Source organism: Myripristis murdjan, chromosome 8 (assembly GCF_902150065.1).
Source record: "Myripristis murdjan chromosome 8, fMyrMur1.1, whole genome shotgun sequence".
Classification (NCBI taxonomy): Eukaryota; Metazoa; Chordata; class Actinopteri; order Holocentriformes; family Holocentridae; genus Myripristis; species Myripristis murdjan.
Genome location: NC_043987.1, coordinates 8,422,428 through 8,447,277, shown reverse-complemented (window position 1 = coordinate 8,447,277; position 24,850 = coordinate 8,422,428). Strand labels below are relative to the sequence as shown.

The 24,850-nt window shown below is 39.5% G+C and overlaps 1 protein-coding gene across 3 annotated transcripts; it reads left to right on the top strand.

Moving 5' to 3' along the window:
- The first annotated feature begins 7,549 nt into the window (after window positions 1–7,549).
- LOC115364398 (NACHT, LRR and PYD domains-containing protein 12-like) lies at window positions 7,550–19,871 on the top strand. Of its 3 annotated transcripts, XM_030058958.1 has the most exons (12): window positions 7,550–7,617; window positions 9,696–9,799; window positions 10,086–10,138; window positions 11,121–11,357; window positions 11,707–13,597; window positions 13,802–13,975; window positions 14,435–14,602; window positions 14,825–14,998; window positions 15,350–15,523; window positions 17,098–17,271; window positions 17,369–17,418; window positions 18,027–19,871. In XM_030058958.1, the coding sequence occupies exons 2-12, from the start codon at window positions 9,714–9,716 to the stop codon at window positions 18,551–18,553; spliced, it is 3,708 nt and encodes a 1,235-aa protein (XP_029914818.1). In that variant the 5' UTR covers window positions 7,550–7,617; window positions 9,696–9,713; the 3' UTR covers window positions 18,554–19,871. The 3 variants fall into 3 exon arrangements, with proteins under 3 accessions (XP_029914818.1, XP_029914819.1, XP_029914820.1); XM_030058959.1 differs by lacking the exons at window positions 7,550–7,617; window positions 9,696–9,799 and adding an exon at window positions 9,870–9,883; XM_030058960.1 differs by lacking the exons at window positions 7,550–7,617; window positions 9,696–9,799 and adding an exon at window positions 9,878–9,883 and having other exon boundaries at window positions 11,190–11,357.
- Window positions 19,872–24,850: the final 4,979 nt, after the last annotated feature.

Here is a 24,850-nt window from a genome sequence, read left to right as displayed (position 1 = left end):
TTTGCCTCACTGCGCCACCCCGCGCTGCGCCGGGAAACTAGAGCCCGAAGAGTCAAAAGGTACTGATGATGAGATTTTGACTTGGGTGGGGGACCTACACAGTCTACCACAAGCCTTTCAAATGGTTCCCCTATCACAGGAATAGGCCCGTTACCACCAAAAGGTTCCTGGTAGTAGCTATTTGGGGGGCAGGAGCTACTACAGGAACGTCCTCTCGGTCGGCCCTCTCAAATGCCGTGTCTCCACTGAGAGGGCCGAGTAGGAGGAAGGTTCCTGTAAAGTTGCCGGACGGTTGCGCGACCATGACTGGGGCATCAAAATGCGTGTTGTTAAAAAAGCCTGTTGTTAGCGTTAGCTAACGTCCGCTAAAGCTAACATTAGCGTTAGCTTGGTAGTGTTGGCCGTGTTGCTAGGGACACCTAACGTTAGTTAAAGCTAATGCTAACGTCCGGCTATTGAGTATATCCAATCAGCACCAAGTAAACCCCAAGCCCCACCCAGGAGTTTTTCGGGGCCTCTCAGAGTCCCACCCAGGGGCCTTTTTTTTAGCCCCTGTAAAAGTTCAGGAACTCTCTCCTTTGGGGTAGTTCCGGCAGAGACACGCAACAACGGCCCCGGCCCCGTAAAATAACCCAGAAGTTTCGGCGGTGGAAGCGGGCCTTATATGAAGACATTGTATTTCAAGACTAGCTCTCATATCAGATTTCCAATCTCTCCTATCTCTCCTGCGGTATCAGGCTCAACAGCCCTTCATTTCGCCATATGAGACAATGTGTTTCTAGTCATGTCAATTTCACATAATCCTTTTGTGCCGGGAAAGCATTTCTTTTACTTTTTATAGATGGAGTACCTATTTGCTCTTTAAGACTCAGTGCTCAATTCCTGAAAGATGAGGAGACCCGACTGCTTTAAGAGAATATGTGTGTAGATACTGTATATGTGCAGTATTTGGAGACACTGAGGAGGGCCGGATCTCATTTCCTTATGCCGTTAAAGACAGTTTGATATTATGCTGTGTAGGAAGGAACGGGAGTGCAACTGTAAAGGGAGTCATTAGACCCGCGTTGAAGGCCTGAGTCCAGCATCAGCAATTGTCTGTGTGTGACAGAGTGAGAGTGTGTCTCCTGTCAACTGGCGGGACCCAGTTGAGAAGCACAGCAAAACGATGGGCCTCTTAAGACCACTTAAAAACACACACCCATATGCACACACATGCACGCGCACACACAGGGGCCTAATTAGAGCTGACAGCCGAAGAGATAGAGGTTATGAAAAAAGAAAAAAGGTGTGAGGCAGCTGAAGAAACGTGGTACAGAGAGGCGGGACAGAAAGAGAGCAGAGGTGGAGCGCAGGGAGGAGAGGGAGTGATTAGGGAGCAAATGCACTCTATAAAAGTTTTAAAGTGAAGTGTTGGCAGAATGGCGTCCTGTGTCCTCCATCCCCTCTCTGCTAATATGGATGTTGTCAGAGGACAGGATGAGAGATGAGGGGTGACAAGAGACGGGATGAGTGCTGAATGAGTAAGACCAAGTTAGGAGTGAAAAGAGCTGAGGGCAGAGGAGAGTGGCTGAGGTGCAGATTGTACTTATAGTTCATAAGCATATTTCTTTACAGAACAAAATCTCATTGGTTGAGTTGATTAAAAGACATACCAGTGATTTTGAATGTTTGGCCTATTTACTACAATTTATTCACATATTACACTGCAACAAGCCACTCTGCAAATCATGCGGACAAGACAGAGTTCACAATAATCAAAATTCTCCCAATTTTTAAATAAGAATTTTTGGTCAAAACACCCAACTTTTAATGTTCTGCTTCTGTCGCCCCCCTTCATAAATCACAGATGTGTAAAGAAAATGTTTCCCCAGGGACTATTTTCCGGGGTAGAATGATAGTTTCACTTGGCCCAATTTCATCAAAAACACAACAGTGCTGCTGCTTTTAGGAAAACTTGTATGGAGGACTGGTGTGAAGAAAGTTTGAAGTCTCTGAAAGTTCATTTTCATATCGTAGTGGAATGAATGGAAACCGATGGCAGGATAAAGGCGAGTAAAAATGATGCCAGAGTTTGAAAATATGACTGCTTGCTTTGGGAAAACATTAGCAGAAATGTAAAATATATGCATTTTGTAGCTGTTAAGCTAATCAAGAAAAATCACTGGTACGGTTCTTCAAGGTAAACAGCAATCTGCGTAACAGATAATGGTTGTAATGAAAGGCTTTGTGTAAAAGGAAAAATAGTTCTGCATAGGATATTTTGAGAAATTATTCTTCAGAAATTCAGCAACTCCCTGTTGAAAATACATTTATTCATGTCAATCACTGAAACCAACACTTTTACTCATGCACAATAGTGGCATTTGTGATTGTGTAAAGTCAGAAAACTAGGGTACCTCGATAGCTATAGGCCAGTATGACTAGTGTGAACTGGCCATGAGCTGCCTTGTAGGTCAGCTGAAGGCAGGTGCACCAGGCTGGATCAGCTATCTCTGCCCCGTGCCTTTGTCTCTGTCATAGAATGGGAAGAGAAACTGTGGTTCTTTTGTTTCACCTACTGATATAATTTCTGCCAGTGGTGGAAAGAGCACCACAAATTGCGACTCAGGTAAAATTACTGTTGCTGATATTTTACTTAAGCAGAAGTAGAAGTCCTGCTGTAAAAATCTACTGAAGTAAAAGTAGCTGATGTAAAATGAACCCAGTAAATTTTATTGGGTCACTTTTTTAAAACAGTAACTGTGTTAGCTGTGATCTTTTCCATGCAGTTAGAAAAGGAGAAGAGTACACGGCTCAAACTCCATTCTTTTAAAGGCGCATTACGCAAAATTGTTGAGGGTTGATTGAAGTGAGGACCCTGTAGACTCAACTGAGGAATGTGGAATAAGCACATAATGTGATGGTTGAGTCTACAAGGTCTTCACCGTCATGCCAGCTCTCTGATATTTTTCTCCTTTTTTCCACACTTACCGCATTTTTGCCCATTGAGTCTGAATGGTCCTCACTTCCATCATTTATAGTGCGCTTTTCATTGGAAGTTTGGATACAACGAAAAGTAGAACAAAAAAAGAAGAATCAGATTCCTCTTCTCATCTTTGCTGACTGAGCTTTTATTGTGAAAGCCTCGTCAATCTGTCATTGATCATTTGTTCTGCGTAATGGATCTGATTTAAAATGAAGTGAAGCACAACGCTCAAGCAAAAATGTGCCTAAGTACAAGTAAAATTACTGACTTTAAAAAATACTCAAAAAAGTACAAGTACACAAAAAACGACTCAATTACAGTAAAGTGAGTCAATGCAATTAGTTACTTCCACCTCTGATTTCTGCCTCCAGAGCAGCTCTAGCTCTTGCCTGCTTGTATGAAGTGCAGACTGCAGTTGAGTGCTGTCAGGAGGGTTGTGGAGGAGGGGGAAGGGTCAGAAGAGTTTTTAGCTCAAATGAGACTGTATTATCCAGAGCCTTCCTCATGGTTTGAGAAGTAGGCAAACATTTGCAAGACTCAGAAATCCAAGTATAAACTGTATTTTGCTGAGTGGGTTTGTTAACTTTTTATTATTATTATTATTATTATTATTATCATTCTTTAATATTACTCTTTATTCTTCTTGATTGATGTTGAGAAACAGATCCATAGCTAATATGTTGATTATGTAGTAGTATAGTTTGCTTTCTTTATTTTTACTCACCAGTAGTCTTGATAACCTCTACATATGGCAGGGAGGCTAGTTACACAGTATAAAATAAAAGATGCAATTAACTTTATCTCAGAGCAAGAAAATGAGTCAGGTTACACTGTCTGTATGTATGGGAGAGGGGAAAAAATGATAAATGACAGCCAGATAGAATAAGGGCTTTTTATGTGCTCGCTCAGCTTTGGCTAGCTGCCAAGAACACAAAGAGGAAAGCTGTGGGAGGGAGAGGCGAGCGAGAGGATAGAGGGAAGAGACGAGGACACAGAAAGTCTCAGCCTCCATGGCTGCAGCCCGAGCCGCGGTGAGGACACTGTGACGTCAAAGTCAAGGCATTCTAAAAAACATGCAGAGAATTTCCTGCCTGCTTAGATAAGCGTGTAGAGTAAGTTTATAGTGAAATTAAATTCTTTCAAGTCTTGTGTAACAAAATTGGCCCATGCAAAAGATTAAAAAAAAAAAAAAAAACTCAGATGTAAATCTTTGCTTTTTGAACACCAGTCACACAAATTACACCACAATTTTAAGTGAGTTGCACTTCATAAATTAAACATACACGTCAGTTATTACACATGCAGTATTGGATAGGCTACTAGAGATTCTGATTCTGATTTCATATTTGTAGGAAAGTCTTTTCTGTCTAAGTGACAGACAGGTGGACAAATTTACAAGACCCGACCGGCCCCAAAACAGCACTCAAATACTCAGAACCCTAATTATAATGCTGCCATCATCTCTCAGTTGATTCTAACATGACAGTTTAGACTTGTCTGCATGAGAACACATGTCAGTGTGGCAGCACGAGAACGTACTGATATGCAAACAGAGTAGTGCTCTCTGTGTTTGTTTATGCATTCCTGCAGCTCTGGCCAAGTGCCAAGAAAACAAAGACAAAGATATGAAAGGGAGAGACATTGATGCCAAGGAACATGATAGAAAAAGTAAATTTATATTTTCAGGGTGATAGGTAAAACTTACGCCAGTTATATTTCCAATAGTGGTTATATGACTTTAGGACCTGAAAGATGAGGTAAGGCATGTTTATTACACTTTCAACACAAAGAGCTTTACATGAGACATAAAAATTAGTGATGGGTGGGTGAAGCCTCATGATGCACTGCAGGATATGATTTATCTATATGTACATAAACATCTAAGGTACTAATTGTTCTCTTTTTGTCTTTTCCTTTTCAGGTAGAGATGCAGCAACAATAACATCAGAGCAGCAAAGGATGTTTGTCCTGTAAAAACTTGGAGTGTCTCCCAACTACAGAGATGCCAACTGTGTAACAGAAAGAGAAACTGGACTAAAACTTTTATATCGCTTTATCATTGATTGAGATCTCTTGCACGTAGCCTGTTATAACCCCATAAATCCATTATTCAGCATCAGGTCAGGTCCTGCCAAAAACACACACATGGTTGGTTCAAACAGTTTGACACAGTCAGCCACCACATCAGGTGACTGACACCAGGTAACACGATTGTTAGGAAAGCAAATTTGTATTTTCGGATGATAGATAAAAATACTCCATTTACTTTTGCTGTAGTGGTTATATGAATTTAGGACCTGAAACCCTCAGTGAACTGATCACTAAAACTTTTTCTTTGTTGTATTTAGACTTTGCTACAAGGAGCCACGGTGTGTTTGTCTGCCGTCATTTGACCATATCTTATCATCTATGCTGAGCAGATTCCTTCATTTTCCCACCTGTAGGCTGTCTGACAAGTATCAGCAGGTAAGATTTTTTTTTTTTTTTTTTTTTTTGGCACAAACACTACAGAAAAACTAGTTCAGCTTTGTAGAATTTTTACCAACACTGAGTCCAAAGCTTGGGGTGTATTCCAGAAAGAGGTTTGTGAGTTTGTTAACCCTGAGATGAGGGAAACCAAATCAATCAGTCAGTCTTTGTATATCTCCTTTCTTATAGTTTAGTACTATTTTAAGTGCAAAGGGGAAACATGTCATGGATGCATTTAAATCCTAGAGGAAATAAGACAGAATCGATAATGTAGAATAGCCAAATGGATGGCCATAGATATGTAGATATATATGGGATAGCTCTCTAACACATATAATCCAAGTCCAGGTGTGTGTATATATTTTGCACACACCTGGACTACAATTATAAGTGTCAGAGGCGCTGGTAACAAATGCACAGTGAAAGCCCCAGTGATTGGACAGCAGATAATTCTCCATTGTCTGGAAAACCTACAAGAAGGGTTTAAGTTAAAGGCCAATTTAAGCCATGAGGGGACAAGCTGTCGAGGGAGGAGATCCAATATGTTTCCCGCTGCAGAAGCTCCTTATTAGGATCATCCACTCTGAGTTCATTTATTGGCATTCCCAATATCCCAGTGTGCTCACATTACACAAGTGAATGTGATTAGGTGATTGTAGTATCACTGGTCATTTGACTGTATATGTACCTCATTCACTTCATGTGGGTATTTGCCAAAGGAGTGTAGTTGGCTGAAACGTCACAAATAAGGGAAAAGGAGCTCTCATTCAGTGTGCAGGTACCTACTGTACGTAACATTACAGCATAAAAGGGCTGTGATGAAAAATGCACACCACGTTCAATAACCCACAGGACATTTACATTGTTAAAATGAAGTTGATCATTATGTTCTCAATCAATCAGATTCATTATTAGATCATTGTTAGTAGCTGTTTTCTGAAGTTTATTTATGTATTTTCAAACACATCTCCCTAATTAGTACATCGGTGCACCACAAAATGTGGCAAGGCATGTTTATTAGACTTTCAACACTAAGACTTCAAAGAACTTTACAAAAAAATTAGTGATGGCAGGGGGGAGCCTCATGAAGCATTGCAGTATATGATTTATATGAATATATTCCAGTAAAGCTGCAACAGCACAACAACATCTGCCAACACAGAGATGCCAACTGAGTAACAGAAAGAGAAACTGGACTTTAACTTTTACATCGCTTTATCACTGATTGAGATCTCTTGCGTGCCGCTTGTTCTAACTCCATAAAACACAGCCTCAGTGTCCAGTCAGGTTGTGCCAAAAACACACACACGATTGAGAGTTTGACACATGCTGGTGTTTGCTTAGGGATTTTAATATCTAAAAACCCTGAGCAAGATAAGACGTGGGAAACTGTGTGCTGAGGCCCATACCCTGGGCGAGGCTGTTTTGCCACTTTGCATGAATTGTAACCCAGCTCAGTTTTAACTAGTACATGTATTGTCTAGTGTCTCTGCAGGCCTGTACATTACAGAAGAGAAAAAAAAAAAAAAAAAAAAAAAAAAAAAAAAAAAACAGTTGTGAGTGCTCAGGGGGGGTCAGAGAGACCTGTAGTTTTTAGGACAACTGAGGATAGTGTATGTACCTGTTGTTTGATCAATTATGGATCATCTGAACGGATGACAAAATTTTAACACAAAATACAGTCGGCTGTTGTCACCCCATTTAGCTGAACTTGTGGATAATCATCAACTATGGAGAGCTGCCAACTGCCCTGCTCTATTCTTGTTTTGCTCTGTCTGCCCCTGCAAGGCCAAAGAGAAAACGTCACCCAGAATTTCAGGCAGACAGACGCTCTCACACACTGCGGGCTGGGCAGAGTTCCATACTGAGAGAAGTATGTGCAATGTGTTTGCAATTGTGTGGAGTGTTGCACAAAAAAAAAAAAAAAAAAAAAAAAAAAACACAAACCATAAACCATACATAAACTTATCAAGGTCAATAAAACTGGACACTGAATCTAGTGTGCAGCTGCATGCAGAGAGGCCCTCCCTCCCCCCATCCTGTAGCTCAACCCACTCACCATTTCTCCTCGCATGCGTGGCTTCCTGTGTGTTGTTTCTCTCTAGCTCGGTAGCGTTCGGTGGTGTTGTAGCATGTCATCCGTTGCTGTAACTTCACGGTACCACTGCACAGCAGGCACAAAGGTAAAGAAACAGATTTGGATGCATAAATGTACTGCATGTGTGTATATGAGAGCTTTGTGTGAACACATGTAAATTTGGAAAGAGAGATTCACACATTTGAACAAAACTGTGGATTACTAGTCTGCTAAAGTTTACTGCATGGTGCATTACTGAATCAGATGCCAACCTCCCAACCTGCCCCACCCTCATTTAGAAAACATTTTTATCAAAGTATTCAGACAAAAAACAAATGCAGACAGAACAGGGTTGCAGACCAAAAAAGTTTTTACTCCAACTCTCAAAGACAGAGTTCCAGCTGCTATCTATAATCTTGCTCATATCACACATATTATTTATAGATTCTGTCCAAAATCTTGTCAATTGCTTCACCATAGAGCTTCTTACGCCTTGCACATCTCTGTGCACGGCTCTTGCACCATCTTGCTTCCTAATCGCCTCTAAAACCTCCCACTCTTCTCTGCATTCTGTTTTCTTCTTCTTTATATTATGGTTCAAACAAATGATTCTCCAAAACATCAAACTAGTTAATATTGTCCTTTCCTGTGTAAAGTATGTAATAGCAATATCTCTTACAGCATCCATGCTGTCATTTAGGCTGTACTACGCCTCATACTAGGCTCATACTATGCCTGCATTCATAAAAATAATGCCATTCAGCTCACAGCTAGCCCTTTCAAAACTAGTTCCCTACAATGTCTAAATATTACTGTTGGGTAGTTCTTACCCATGTAGTGATATCAGCTAATTCTCATACGAGAGTAACAGATGAAGTTTGACTTGTCCGTCTAACCCGCCCTTCCCTGTCATGAGAACGAGCCCGTCACTGGGACTGTTCTTCTCCAAAATGAATGAAGTGGATCTGGCCCAGCAAATAACAGTGGCAACTCAAAGCTCTGCATGTTTAACACACCTGGTGGGTGAAGCCATTTTGTAGTGATAAAGGAACAAAGTAATTACACTAATTAGATGAGGACATGCTATTTCATTCTCATTGTGAATATGCCTGAGATGACAATAAACATGTTCTTGGGAGAGGGAAGTGGTTGATGGGTCAAACTTGGAGGATCTATGACACTTGTATACTTGTACTGTAAACACCACCAAGTCCAAACTATCACTTTAATGCTAAACCATTCAAACCACACAAATCTCTTTGCAAGGAGCCCAGGAGTGAGCATGTGTGGTCATGCTGAATAGCACCACCATCTGGACTAATTGGCAATGTCTCAAATGTTAACGTCAGACTAACATTTCAAATGCATTTGGAGGATTTTCACTGGACTGCTCTGATGGTAGCTATGTTCTGTTTTTAGTTTTCATTAGTGGGTTTAGTATAAACAGAAGTAGTATTATTACAAGAGTAATGTTTAATACACATGTGTATATATTTTTGAAATTGTAACTGAACATGAATGGTTTAATTTGGTTTCAAACAATGACTATTGCACCTTTTCTATACCAGGAAAAGTCACAGATATTTTAATTAAAAGAAAAAAAAAATGGAGATGTCATTTCTCTGGTGTGTTGTAGTTTTTCCACAGCACTGGTGTAGAGACAATGGCCCACTTTCAAAGGGTGCTGGCAGGGACATTAATACACAGGTGGCACAAAAGCAACATATGTTCTTCCTTAGCTGTCACAAGTATTTCAAAGGGATCCTGCACTGAGACTGTAGTCAACACCACCTTAGTCAAGTCCAAGTTTATTTTAAGCTCAGATCCAAAGGGGGTTGAAAATAATACATTATAATACTACTACAGAGATTTAGATTTATCTGCCTGATAGATCTGAACAATACCCTCCAACATCTAACTAACAAATTATCTGGATTTTGACTAATTGATACATAACAGCTTGAGGATCATTACATCCTATACACATTTACTCCCATAAATGATTGTAGTCCTGTTGGGAAGATGAATAAATGTGTCCCAGGCAGAGAAAAAAAAATATTGAAAAAAGATCTCTGCCAATACCGCACCAATTGTGGGAGTCCAGTACATGTAAAGCATAATATTTGTCAAATGGAATAGTTTTCTCTGACTTTATACAAATTTTCTCAAACTGACATATTCTAGAGATGAAGAAATAGCACAATGTCGAATCTCAGTGACAGCCAAAAAGGACCATGTCCACAGGAGGAAGGAACCGTAGAGGGGAGAAATGAGAAGGAGACATCAAGGTAAAGACAGAGATGTGAAGGAACCTCTGGTGAAGTACAAACAATAAAAAATGAACAAACTAGTCTTATATATGACAATCCAAGGTGAGACTCATCACAACTCTAGCAATTATCATATACTGTTTACATATTTATGCTGTGACTATTTTTAATTGTTAGGTGTAAACTAAATTGCTTATGTAGACTATAAGCCTATATACTGGAAATTGACATTTCTCATAGATTTAGATAAATGCAACATTCTTACGTGAAGCTTCAGTTGAACATGCTTTTTGTCTCTTGTCAGTCCTTACCACTCTGAAACATGTGAGGCTGCTTCAGACATGACCAAAGAGAAACGTGAGTTAAAGTAAATCATTTACAAAGCTTTAATACAGTATATTCAGTTTTTATTTCAAACTCTTTTTTATTTCAAACAGAGAAAAAATAATGCATGTGCACATGCTGTAGTTGTGGCTATCGTCAAAGTTCACCGTATGCTTACCACATTGTGTTACACCTGTCCCAAAGTTGGTAACTCTTAATATTAAGGTCCTTGTAATAAGTGTTGACAGGTAAGTTAATGGGTCCCCAGCTGATGACCCGTGAACGCCCCTAGGTGCATTCTCCCAGCGTTCCCCCAGCAAAAGCCTTGAGTAGGAGCCCACCTGTTCACTAAGGCACCGGCGGAGGTGTGACAGGCAGAAATGCCCCGCAGGTTTACCACCAACCTGTACATCAAATGATATATTAACTAGTAGGATTTCAACACATTTAAAAACACTATGGTTTTTGCAGCTGCCATACCTTGAATGAGCACTACATGTGGTCAAGGTTAAGCATTATTCACTGTTAGTGCATAATATAGGATTTATTAACTTTGCTTGCATTTACCATATCTAAACTGTGAAAAATGCTTATTAATGTTAATGATCCTTTATTATGCACTTGTTAATGGTTAATCATGCTTTTCACAGCTTTCACAATTTGGAATGAGCGCAACATGTGGTCAGTGTTATAGCATAGTTAAACCATCTATGAACTGTTTTTTTGAGTGCTTATAAATGTTTTCATAATTGAACAGCATCACATTATAAACAGTGTTTATGCTATGCTTATATATTCTTGTTAACATTTATTAATGTTAATAAGCATCTTATAAAGGACTTATAAGGCCCTTATTACCGTTACACTAATTACAAGGACCTTAATATAAAACGTTATCCCAAAGTGTCATATTTGTCTACTGTGTTATATTCAACAAAGAGTAAGCTGTTAACTGCCACTGCACAAACAGTGATACCTAAATGATATTATGCCAGCATCTATTTTGTCCTTGCAGAAGCAGAATGGGTTGACAAGAACAGAGCTAACCTCATTCAGACTGTACCCTCAGTGATGTCCATTGCAGACGAGCTGCTCCAGTGGCATGTTATACATAAGGAACTGTATGACAATATCCATGCTGCCAGGACCAGCCAGGACAGGATGAGACTATTGTATACCGCCCTCACATCTGAAGGAGCCAAATCTGCTTTCTACAAAGTCCTACAGGAAAAGCAACCCAAGATCTGTGAAAGTAAATAATTTAATGCATTGACTTACTTTTGGTAGCTAGTGGTGAAGTAAATTATGCTTAGCTTAGTTCCTTGTAGAGGACTGTATAATGTTAGCAATAAATGTCGTAGGAAACAGGCACACATTGCAACAAAACATGTTTGATGCAGTAAGTGATGATTAACCCAATTTTTTTCAGTATATTTAAAATTTATCTTCTGCATAGTGGCGTGTGGTGCATGAAAACATGAGTTTTAATACATTAAGAGAATCAAGGATGATCCATATAGTTACAGTTGCAATATGTGCTGTTCTCCACAAATCAGATGGCCATGATCATGCTTTAACAACTGTAAACTTTTTCAATACAGCAGAAGACATCATCAAAGAAATCATCAAAATACATAAGGAAAACTTAATGGACAAGTGTAGATATGTATTTGAAGGCACCGCAGACAGCCCTGATGATGAAAAACCATTGGACAAAATTTACACTGAGCTCCACGTTATACAGGGAGAGAGTGAACGAGTTAACCAAGAACATGAGATACAGGATATTGAAGAGAGGTCAAGAACTCAACACAGTACAACAATTCAGAACACTAAAATCAGCTGTAATGATATCTTCAAAACTGCACCTGCAGATATGAAGTCATCTGGAGACAGAAGAGAAGGACGGACAATAAGAACTGTCATGACAAAAGGAATTGCTGGCATTGGAAAAACTGTCTCTGTAAAGAAATTTATCCTTGACTGGGCAGAGGGGAAAGCCAACCTGGACATAGACTTCATCTTTATGCTTCCATTCAGGGAGCTAAATTTGATCAAAGGTGATCCATTTAGCCTTCAGGCACTTCTGATAGACTTCCACCCAGAACTCTCAAAAATTGCAGTGGCACAAATATTTGAAAATCACAAAGTTCTGTTTGTTTTTGATGGCCTGGATGAAAGCCAACTGAAACTGGATTTTGGTAGAACCAAAAGGTTGGCAGATGTCACCAAGGAATCAACAGTGGACATTCTGCTGACAAACCTCATCCGGAAAGATCTGTGTCCCTCTGCTCTCCTCTGGATAACTTCGAGACCAGGAGCAGTTCACCGTATCCCTCGCAGATATATAAATCAGTGGACTGAGGTTCATGGATTCAGTGATCCACAGAAAGAGAAATACTTCAGGAGGAGAGTTGAGGATAAAAAAGTTGCAGATAGAATCATTAAACATATCAGAGTGGTACGGAGCTTGTACATTATGTGCCACATACCTATTGTCTGTTGGATTGCAGCCAAAGTCCTTGAACGCTTGTTGCCTAAATGTGACGAAAGTGGCAGCACTGAAATACCCACAACTCTTACTGAGATGTACACACACTATCTGCTCATTCAAACACAGATGGATGATGAAAAGTACCAGAATAGCAATCCAAATGAGTCAGATGTACAGAGGATCTTAATGTCAAACAAGGAATTCATCCTGAAATTAGGTCGAATGGCATTTGAACATCTGGAAAGAAGCAGCATCATGTTCTATGAAAGTGATTTGACTGCATATGGCATTGACATAAGCCAAGCTGGGGTTTACTGTGGGTTGTGTACAGAGATATTCAAAGAAGAGAGTGTCCTGTACAGAAAGAAGGTATACAGCTTTGTGCACCTGACCGTTCAGGAGTTCTTTGCTGCTCTCTTTGTGTACCACAGTTATGCAAGTAAGAAAATTGATTCTTTAAGCCTCAAGACCTTCCTTCTGAAAGGGTCTGAGGAAGAGCTGGAGTCTATCCTGAATGAATATCCTGTAGATCTTCCTCTGCATGAGCTGATGGAAATTTCAATTGCTAATTCAACTCTGAGAAAAACTGGAGAACTGGACATGTTCCTTCGGTTCCTTATTGGCATGTCTTTAGCGTCAACACAGAGGCTGCTTGAAGGCCTGATACAGCAGACAGAGAACAACTCAGAAGTCGCTGAGGAAATTAAAAACATCCTAAAAGAGATAGATTTAAATGACTGCTCACCTGAAAGGTGTCTGAACCTTGTTCACTGCCTGTTTGAACTGAAAGACAGTTCCCTACATGATGCCATTCAGGATTATCTGAAGCCAAACTATTGTGCAGAAACCAATCTCTCCCCAGTTTACTGCTCAGTTCTGGCTGCCTCAATTCTCATGTTACATACACCACTGGATGAATTTAACATGAGGAAATACAGGCCATCACATAAAGGTATCTTTAGGCTTGTCCCAGCTGTGAGGAACAGCAGAAAAGCAATGTGAGTTGTTTTTTCATTATATCATTTAATGACACTACTTAATGTGAAGCTTTTCTTGCCAATTACTTTACTGTGAAATGCATTTTGCTTTAGGTATTAATATAGAGTGCTACATATTTTGGATTTGCTAGTATGGTAGACTGTAGTGCATGTGAATCATTACATTATCAAATTGTTTATGGATATCATTATTCGTTTCTACAGAATCTCAGGTGTTTGGCTGAATGTTTGGCTTGGTGAAACAATCTCCTCAGCCCTTCGGATGTCTAACTCAGTGCTGACAGAACTGCACCTGACAAATAGTAGTTTCGTTGATAAAGGTACACAGATCCTTATTGACGGTTTGAGAAACCCTAACTGTAAACTGGAGGCTCTGAGGTAAGTGGATTGTTTCAAAGTTTGACTTCTTTTTGACCATCTCCCAGCTATGCATTTGAGAGAGCAAATAAATAGTAGGGCTGCAAGGACTCTTGTGTAGATGAGAAAAACAATAAAACATTTGATTTGCTTAAGTCAAATGTGTAATGTGACGTATTTGGATTGTTGGAAAAATCAAAATCTGGTTGAAATGGGTTTTCAATGTGCTTTTTATATTGCATTTAAAGTTTTAGACTTGTTCATTGGTGCAGATATTCATGCAGTTTTGTAGCATTCTGCACTCCTTGTGACTTGGACACTGAATCACATCAACAACTGCATAATGTATAGTGATGACAAAACAGGTTGTCAGATGAACATGTACTATTTCAGCTAGATTTAATCTAGGTTTTTGCAGCTCAACTCACTTAAATGTATAAGATGTGGACAGACAATTTTCATCTGATTTTATGTTTATAGTCTCTCTGGGGATGGACTCTCAACTGATATGTGTGAAAATTTGGCATCAGCTATCATATCAATCATCTCAAATCTAAGACAGCTGGAGCTGGGTGGAAACATACTGAAGGGGTCATTCCAATCTGTGCTTTCTGTTGGGCTACACAGCCCTAAACTGGAGACACTGAGGTTGGTCTTATTTAAGCGCTATTTTTCTTAGTTCCTATAATTATACTGTAATATTTCAAAACTACAACCCTGGTAAAGCCTTAGGACCTGGTTCTCTAAAGTCAAATTATATATCAATTTAAATAGTAATTGTACTTAATCTCACTCATACAAACTGAAATGAATTACTTTTCCCAAAATAAGATTTGTGTCATGCGGCCTTCTGATTTGTGTATTTCCAAGGCTGAACTCAAATAGTTGGACAACAGATGTCTTTGAGAAGATGTCGTCAGGGCTCATGTCTAAGGCTTGTTACCTGCGAGAGCTGGAGCTGAGTTACGCCAATTTAAAAGACTCACAAATGAAGATCTTCTCTGCTTGGCTGATGAGCACAAACTGTAGACTGGAGATACTGAGGTAAAGCTATCAAAGCTACTTTCACTTTATTTGGGCCACCTTTCACACAAAAGCCTTAACAATGCAATTTTTTCATGGTTTCATGTTGATGTGCCAAGACAGATGAGATCAGGAGCTTGAAGTACCACATGTGCAGTATTACTTGTAGTGGGCTATACCAAAGCATACAGTTTCCTCCAATCTCCAAAGTGAGTGGTGAGGAAATAACACAACAGTTTAATAATGAGTGTACAGTAACACCAGGGTTTTCACCAGCACCACCGGTATCTTTTGCTTTAGCACCGCCACATGACTGGTCAGAATTTTGATGATGTTTAGCAATGACATGATATTCCTGTATCTGATATTCAGGCTCAGTCACAACAACCTGACCGAAGAAAGTTGTGAGATGTTGGCCTCAGCACTCAGTTCTGACTCGTCCCACCTGAGAAACCTGGACCTTAGTTACAATGACCTGCAGGACTCTGGAGTGAAGCTGCTCTGCAGAGGGCTGATGAATCCACACTGTCATTTGAAGATACTAAGGTCTGTGCAACAACATAATAATAATTTAATACTTATGTTATACTTATTTAATAATAATTTACACAAACCTGGGATAATACTTGGATGGTGATCATCTACAGCTGTAAATTGAGTAAGTGTTTTAACTACATCAGTACAGACATTCATGAGGGGAAGTGTACATGTACCCAGCTCAGTGCCTCACAAGAGCCAAGCCCTCTACCAGTCAGATGAAGAGCAAGGACATGCAATTCAGTATTGTCTATATCTGTATTGTTGGTCAGGGCTTCTGAAGGTTAATTTGACGCTGGCACTATCAGGGGATTACAGCCCACTAGGATAATGCTTGCAAGGAGTGAATACACTTGTATGTTTTGAGTATTGACAAAATAACTTTTTGTTTAGGCAGCATTTTGATGTGGTTGCAAGAGAGTCTGCTCTTATAACAGTAGTTCATAGGTTCTCCTAACCAGATGTCCAACCATTAAGACTGTTTCCTTAATCATTGTAAAATGAGTCCACTTCCTTTTGGTACCTCCACTGGAGGAAATGCCTATAGGTGTGGACTCGCGTAACATGACTTGGACTTGACTTTGACTCAAGTCACAAATTTGATGATTTTAGACTCAACTTGACAAAATCAACAAGGTTCATGACTCGACTTTGACTTGAAAACCAATGACTTGTGACTTCACTTGGACTTGAGATTTTTGACTCGGAAGGACTTGACAGCCTATCCTCCACATAGCCAAAGATTAAATATTATACAATCAGCTGATTCTTGTAGCTCCGGTTGGTATAAGGAAGGTGAGGAAAGTTATTTTTGACCTCTCACAGCGAGCAGGACTTTTGACTGACATTGGCAAATCATCTGTTGACAGACAGTTGATTAAGAGTTGAAAGAACATTTGTTTCTCTCAAAGCTACCCATGTACTTTCATGGAATTATAAGGTCTATGTGAAAATTAATGAATACACATTTTAAAAAGCATCCATGACTTGCATCAACTGAATATATTTATTATTACTCTCTTAAAATGGCATAAGGTTTGGTAAAGAGTATGAGCACATAATGACTTGTTTATGACTTGAGCCTGAATGTTTAGGACTTGAGACTTGACTAGGACTTGTCAGTCTTGACTTATGACTTGGGCTTTGCTGTCTTGACTTGAGTGCCACAACTTGGGACATACTTGGGACATACTTGTGACGTGCAAAACAAAGACTTGATCTCAAGTCATTGGGATTTTAAGATTGATTCTTTGAGAGCTGAGGTTGAGGTAAACAGCTGTGGACTTATAGATCACAGCTTACCAAGAATGCACTCATGCCTGACAAACCATGTCAGAGCAACTGATCCTTAAGTGCATCAAGAAATATTTTGCGGATTTAGACTTATTTATAAAATCAGCTTTTGGTATCGTTATTCAATTTCACATTTAAGTTCATGCTTGTTTCATGCTTTCATGCTTGTTTCAGTTCCCTTGGACAAAAAGCAAATACTTCCTCTGTAAAGTGGTCTTGATAAGAGCATCAGCCACATGTCTTAAGTGTATGTTTTTTTTTTTGTTTGTTTGTTTTTTTCATTTCTGTAGGCTGGCATTCTGCAGAGTCACAGCAGATGGATGTGCTTCCTTGGCTTTAGCTCTGATGTCTGACCCCTGCAGCCTGAGAGAGCTAGACCTGAGCTTTAATCACCCAGCAGACCAAGGAGTCCAGCTGCTGACCGAAAGACAGGAGGATTCACACTGTAGTCTGGAGGAACTCAAGTACCAATGATCAGTCTCATTTATTTCCAATTTTTGCTTAATTATATATAGAAGATATTGGACAGATATGGAGTTTTCTTCTGCTTCCCTCCTACAGTGTGGATCATAATGAAGAGTGCTGGTATGACTTGAGACTACTGAGAAAATGTAAATAGATCATCACTTCTGATAAAATTCTTTTCTTCTTCTTTAATCATTATTATTTGCATTACTATCATTACTGTTATATCATTATATTATTTATACTGATATAATATTTATGCTATTATGGTATATTTATGAATATACCATATATTTACAAATGCTGCATTTTAGGGCCTATGCAAAACATTTTGCAAACATACTGTATGTCCAAAAGATCAATTGCTGCAGATATGAACTCTTTGTTAGTATTTAATTTCTTCACACACACATTGAGAGAAAAGCAGTTTAGCGACAGCAACCCCCTTTGCTTACATTTCAGTTGACTTCATAATAAATGATTTTCCTCATGGATTTATATGAATTTATTATTATAATCAGCAAACACAACAGCATTCTGTTTGGGATAAACATTAGAAGAAGAATAATTACTAGACTGGGGAACTGAAACAAATTTCTCTCTCTCTCTCTCTTTCTCTCTCTCTCTCTCTTTCTCCCACATGCACACACACTCACACACACAGAGAGAGAGAGAGAGAGAGAGAGAGAGAGAGAGAGAGAGAGAGAGAGAGAGAGAGAGATCTGCTAATTGTTTTTCTATCTCTTGATTGCAGATGCCTGTGATCTGACGTTGGACCCCAACACAGCAGGCAGGAATCTAATTTTGTTGGATGAGAACAAGATGGTACAGTATGTCAGAGAGGAGCAGCCACATCCTCCTCATTCAGACAGATTTGACACACAACAGGTGCTGTGTAATGAAGGTCTGATAGGTCACCATTACTGGGAAGTTGAGTGTTATTTTGGTGAAGACATTGGAGTGGCATACAAAAGTATTGCCAGAACAGGAGATTGTTCTGAAGAATTTAATTTGGGAGAAAATGAAAAGTCTTGGTGCTTGTCTATGCAAGATGGAGGAAGCTTTAAACACAATGGTTCATCTGTACGATTTTGTGACATTGTCCGGAGCTCTACAATAGGAGTGTATCTAGACTGGCCAGCTGGTATTCTGTCCTTCTTTGAGGTCTCCTCTGATACACTGACCCACCTCTACACCGCCCATACAACTTTCACTGAACCAGTCCACCCTGCTTTCAGTGTAGACACAGATGGATCAATGTCCCTCCGTAAATTACAATAGCCTAAAACAGGGCTGAATATTAACTTTTCGAGCAAGTAGCACTGGTACCAGAAGAGCTGCAAATCTTGCAGCACAAACTGAAATACTGTTACTGAAATAAAAAGCCAGTAATAGCACTTCTATAAAGTTTTGATCCTCTTAAGTTGTACAGTTTATTGTTTCAAGTGTGACAAAAACAGACAAAAGGTGAAGCATGAAATACAGACAAGTGAGCATGATTTAGCTTCAGCTTCTTCAAGCAATGCTTTAGTTGCTTTAATTACATCTGCTGTTTTGACTATAGTTCAAGTATGGGTTCAACTATTGCTTGAACAACACTTCTTTGGTAAATTACTACACTTCATCACTAAGCAGCTGGAGTGCACTGAACATTGCAAACTAGTGTTTACTAGGGATTTCCCAACCAGTTTTTTCAAAGAAGCACTGGCTTCATCTCAGGTGTGAATACATTTTGTGTGTGTATGTATGCCTCTCATATCCACTGGCCTTGACAGTAAATAAGAATGTGTTCATCTTCTAGATATCATGCCTTGTCCAATAAATGTTATTTATTACAGCTTGCTGCACAGTCGATCCACAGCATCAGCTGAATCAAAAATAAGTAAACTTAAAAAATGCAAACTCAAATATAAGTTAAATATCCACCACAGTACAGGATAATATCTGTAAGCCATATATTACATTTAGATAGATAGATAGATAGATAGATAGATAGATAGATTTACTTTATTGAATCCAAACTGGGAAATTCCCAAATTTCAGCTACGTATTGACATTTCTATTGGCATTCTGCATTCAACCAATTTTACAACCAATCAAAACGCTGGTGGGTGTATGTGAGTTATGGCTTATTGATATTCTAATGAACTTGTTGACATTTAATGCATATATCAACTGACACTGTGGCTCCGCTGATGTTAAAACAGCTTTTTTTAGAGCTGCACCTTAAACAGCTCACATGTGGTGCAGTTGTAGTAAAGCCAAAAGAAAAAACTTCAGGTAGCATTTAATGATTCATTCATTCATTCATTCATTCATTCATTCATTCATTCATTCAGAATATTGTGTCCCAAGATGGACATATGTTTGTGACTAGCAATGTTCCCACCTTTCAGGCTGTGTTGAGGAATTTTATGTATAAAATTGTGTGTTGGTATTGATTCATTGATTAAAAAGTTACTCCTGTTTTTTAAAACACTGGAACAAATATCCATGTGTTTCAATCACTGTGGACTTATAAACTGCCATGTTTTATATTTTTGTGTTGTTTTTATATTGTATTTTTATTATTGTATTGTATTTTTTTTAATCATTATTTTTGTACTGATATGGACCTATGTGCCTGAAATAAAGCAAATTGATTTACTGATTCTGTTGAATAGCTATAGGGGATTATTCAAAGAAACTGTTACTACAAATTCTGCGATTTAAACCGTCAGCCATGTTAAATGCCATGCTGTGTAGAGAGACGACAAGGAGCCAGTAATTAGGAGGCTGGCTTTGGTCTGAATGGAAGCCCCTCTTTCTGAAGTCAGTCACAGATCAAGCTTGTTGATGCTCTAATATGTGACTGGCACTAATGAAGAGACTGGACAACAGCTGCCACCATTTGCAATCAAACTATTTTCAATCAATCAATCAAATCAAATCAACTTTATTGTCCCGAAGGAAATTTGTCTTGGGCACTGCTGCTGCAGATAAAAAAAACAAACATTTAAATATTGTAGACAAGTAGACATTTCAGACAACAATAAACAGTTCAGACAACAAGAAACTGTTCAATTGACAGATGATCACTGTTGTCTTAAGCTAATATTGCACAGTCTCCATAAATAAATATAAAATGGGTAAAAAAAAAAAATAGAAAATTACAGAAATTGCATATATGTTGTATAAATAAATATAAAATGGATAAAAAATGTTTAAAAATTCAGAAATTGCACATGTACACTGCACACACTACTAGGATGTAGAAAATATGAGCATAAAAATACAATTAAGTTAAAAAAGTGTGCGGTTTCCCTGAACACAGGTAGGCATTACACTGGGAAAAGTCCACTCCCCAGCTAGTAGCTACATCCTGGGTTATTGCTTATTTAGTAGTGTAACTGATGTGGGTATGAAGGAAAATCTGAATCTGTTACTTTTGTATTTGCTGGCTCAGTACCTCTTTCCTGATGGTATCAGGAAATTGTATTCGCTGAACAGTGTGTGAGTTGGGTCCTTAAGAATACTGTTGGCCTGTCTGAGTACAGCTGTCTCATATGTTGTCTGTAGGCTTTAATAATTATGTTCACCCATTATTTTCATGGCAGTTTTGATCATGCTAGTTATCTTGTTTTTCAACTGGACTGTCAGGGAGCCATACCAGGATGCCGAGCCATATCTGATTTAGCAACAAGTAGTCGAGAAGCACAATATAATTTGAGGAAACCACCGGAAGATGTAATAGATCAATTCTCTCTGTATAGTAGTGGTGGTCAAACTGAAGTGTACCTCATCTCTCTCTTCCTACTTTGTCCTATGGCCTTTGAGCTAAATACAAAAGGCCCAAACCAGGCCAGCCAGACCTTTGCCAGACCTTTCTGGTGCTTTTGCTCACTAGGTCGGAGGAGAACAGTTAGTGAGCTGAGGATGAGTGTGGGGCGGCGGGATAGGAGCTGTCTCTTTAAGACTTAGAGTGCACTTGGTTTGACATTACAGCAGTTTGCGGAGCCTCCTGTCACCTCGGTGACACACATGGGACTTGTCCCTTCTGCTGTTTGTTTTGTCACCTTGTGTTTTTCCCCTCGGTTCCCTCCAGTTGTCAGTGGAGAGGGAGACTTGTTAGCAGAACTCACTGCGAGGGGCACTCAACACACACAAATGCTCGACACACTTGGAAACATACCCGTATGCGCTCACGCATGCACACACACACACACACATACAGACTCCGTCACAGCCGGATACAAAAATACTGAATGTATTCACTGTCACACCCAGATGTCCTGATTTGCTGTAAATTCACTCAAACTTTCAGTGACTCTTTTATCATCCTGCTGTCAGTGGAAACAAGTAAACATGTCATCCACAAATGATCCAAGAAGCCGTCTGGCCAATCAGTAAGAAGGTGCAGCACCGCTCCTAGTTTTAGCAAAGCTGGACCAGCGGTGGAGTGCAGGAGTTTTCATAATCTGAGACTGTGGGCCTTCACTTGGAGAAAGCCAAGAAAAAAAAATTTGAATCTAAGTAGAAAAAATGTAAAACTGCCCAAATCTCATTAACGAAACAACAGATATTTAGGCTATTCTGCAGCTCCAACTCTCTCTCTACCCTGAAAGTGCTTGGATCCCACTTGGAAAGGCCATCTTCCACTTTGAAAAACCCTGGTGTAGAACTTCTGGACTTTTAAGGTTTGAAATTTTGGACCTTAAATCAGCCCCATGAGGTCAGGCAGTCCCCAAATGCATCATATCTTCAAGTTGTACCATCAATGGCTGAAAGCTCTGTTAAATGTATCTGCTGGACACAAGCAAATATGAAAGTTTGAAAAGTTAAATGTTGATAGTTTCACAATATGACAATGTGGCAATAACCAAGATGCAATACAGCAGAATTATGTTCAACAGCAGTAATGAAGTAGCAGTGTTGGCTGTGTTGACTGAGCTATGCCTTCAGTTTCCCTGCAATTTGCACTACATAATGAAGAAATAACTACACCAAAGGCATACTTTTTTGTAATAGGAGATGTTTGTGCTCTTATTCCTGATAGATTTGGCAAGAGTTTTATGTATCTATATATCTCTCTCTCATGATAGCTTTTTGTCATTTCGCTGCTGTTTGTGTGGAAGAACAGAGCTGGAAAAATTGAGTATTGGGGCCATGAAACTAGGTGTAAATAATGAGAAGTTGTCCCAGTTTTGATGTTTTGTCAAGTAGGCAGTTCATAGATCAAGTGTCAGCAGAGCCACAGCCGCAAATTGGAGAAGAAGGTACATGGCCAGATGATGCAATTGCTGCGTAGCTTTTACTCCGATCATTATGTTTACTAAGCTTAAAACGACTTCAGACCTCTGGAGGAAATGTGGCTTAAAATCCATGGTAACCCTGTGGTTTTGTATGGCTGTGGAAAAAAAAAAAATCTTATTTTTATTCATTTATGAGAGTTTGGTCATTCTTCTGGGTTTTAGGGTGGCATAATCATCATGCCTCGTGCTACATATTTGGTCAACTCCCCCCATCTCTGCCCTCTACCCTGATGAAGGCCAATCAGTGAGTGGAGATGCTGTAATTTGCCCAAAAACATTTCTTAGAATTTGACAAATGTCATGGTACACACAGAAGATTCTGACTACATGATTTTTACATGGACCATGGTGGTTAAAAACTATCTGGGTGACCTAAATTCCTAGGGTGAGATCAAAGGTTGTTTTGGGTCAAATGTTGATTAATGATCCTTTTAAATGTGGATGAGAACAATGACACATTCCAAATATGGGCGGTATTTAAAACTGGAAAGTAACCTATATATTTTTTGCAAAGGAAACATCCATTTTGAAGCTAGACAGAATTTTTGTTGTTGTTGTTGTTGTCTTTTACGCAAAACTTATTCACTTCAACTCTGGCCATTAGGTGCACAGACTTACAGAAGTGTAATTCTTAGTTTGACGGGTTCTTGAAGGACAGCCAGTGAGCGTGGTGTGGATGGTTTTCAACCAAGATCTTCTCTAATGTAGAATTTCACATGTACATTCTCTCAGCTGACAATCTATCACCATCTCTCCAAGTTCTGTTCTAAAATCAGTCCACTGGTTTCTGAGAGATCTTGTTTGATGGACAGATTGGTAGACAGATGGATGGATACAGCCTGGTGCACACTCTCCATCTCCATGCCCTTCATCAAGTGTTTTAGTGCTCACCCCTGTACTGCTGCATTCTGCTACTGCAACACTAGATGGGGATGCTTAACAGGACATGCCATGCCAGGACAGTCAGTAGTGCAGGCATGCTGTGATATGTGTGTGAGTGTGTGTGTGTGTGAGAATGCGCATGCTACTGCGTGTGTGTCTCCATGCGGCTCCTGGTGTAAATTACACCATTAAATCTCCCCGCAGATCCTGTATTTATTTTCTACCTCCGTTTGTAGGGAAACACAATTCTTGCTTCCACTTCCCCTTGACATTTCAGAATTGTTTTAATGAGAGTAACGTTTCCTCACCTCAGATACTGCAGTTTCCTTGGCTTTTCAAACCAAATGGAACATTAAAAAATTACTCAAACCGGACATTTTGAAAAATGGTCGGGACATTTTTTGCAGTGTGACCTTTTTGCTACTTCATATTTATCGCCCTGTGAGGTGCGTGGGGACCTTGGAACAGGTGGAAATACACACTCACACACAGGTGCACGCACCCACACACACACACGCTGTAAAACACATACGCAATAAATGGTGCTAAACACACTCTTACAGCAGAAGGGACCAAATCCTTCACGCATGAGTCACCCTCTGTTTGAGGAGATTATTTAGGCATATTATTTATTCATATTTTCATCTTGACTCAACTCCCCCTACTTTGTTTCTCTACCAGGGGATGACAGAGCCTTTTGTCCCGTCAGGCTGTGCATGTGTGAATGTGTGTGTGCAAGTGGTGGGCAGGTTGGGGAGTTTTAACAGTTTCACATGAGGGAGTTTCACAATATCCAAAAGGATTATTCAGAGTATTTAGGTGGAGGATGGGCTTTAAATGTGCTGCATTTAGTATTTTCAACATCAGGAAATCATTACCACATTAATTTGGAGACATTAGTATAATTACTACAAACAAGACCATTATGGAGAAAGATTTACACCCTCCACTGGCCCTCTGTCCTGCAATCACGTCGTTTGCTATTAGGCTGAATTTGGCAGGAAATAAACACTATTGCTTTATGGCACAAAGAGGGCGCTGCCTTTTTGACCACAAGTCAAAAAGCAGCAGCAGCATCCAAGCTTTAGCATTGTTTGGGGACAAACGAAGCTGCCAGGAGGGAGAAGCCCCTCCAAGCGACACTAGGGAGGTGGAGGGGGGACACATAGCAACATCCTTCCTCCAACTGGAGGTGACAGGGCTTATGGGAAATGTGGTTGTGGTCTTAAATTTTACTAGCACTAACACAGAGAGTGACTGATGACACTAACACTACAGCAAGGTATCACAATTAATGTGACAATCAAAAACTGACATTTTAAAACAGTGTTTAGCCCTCCATGAATAAATAAATAAATAAATGAATAAATTCGGTGAATAAATCAAAAAAAGAACATGGCACTAT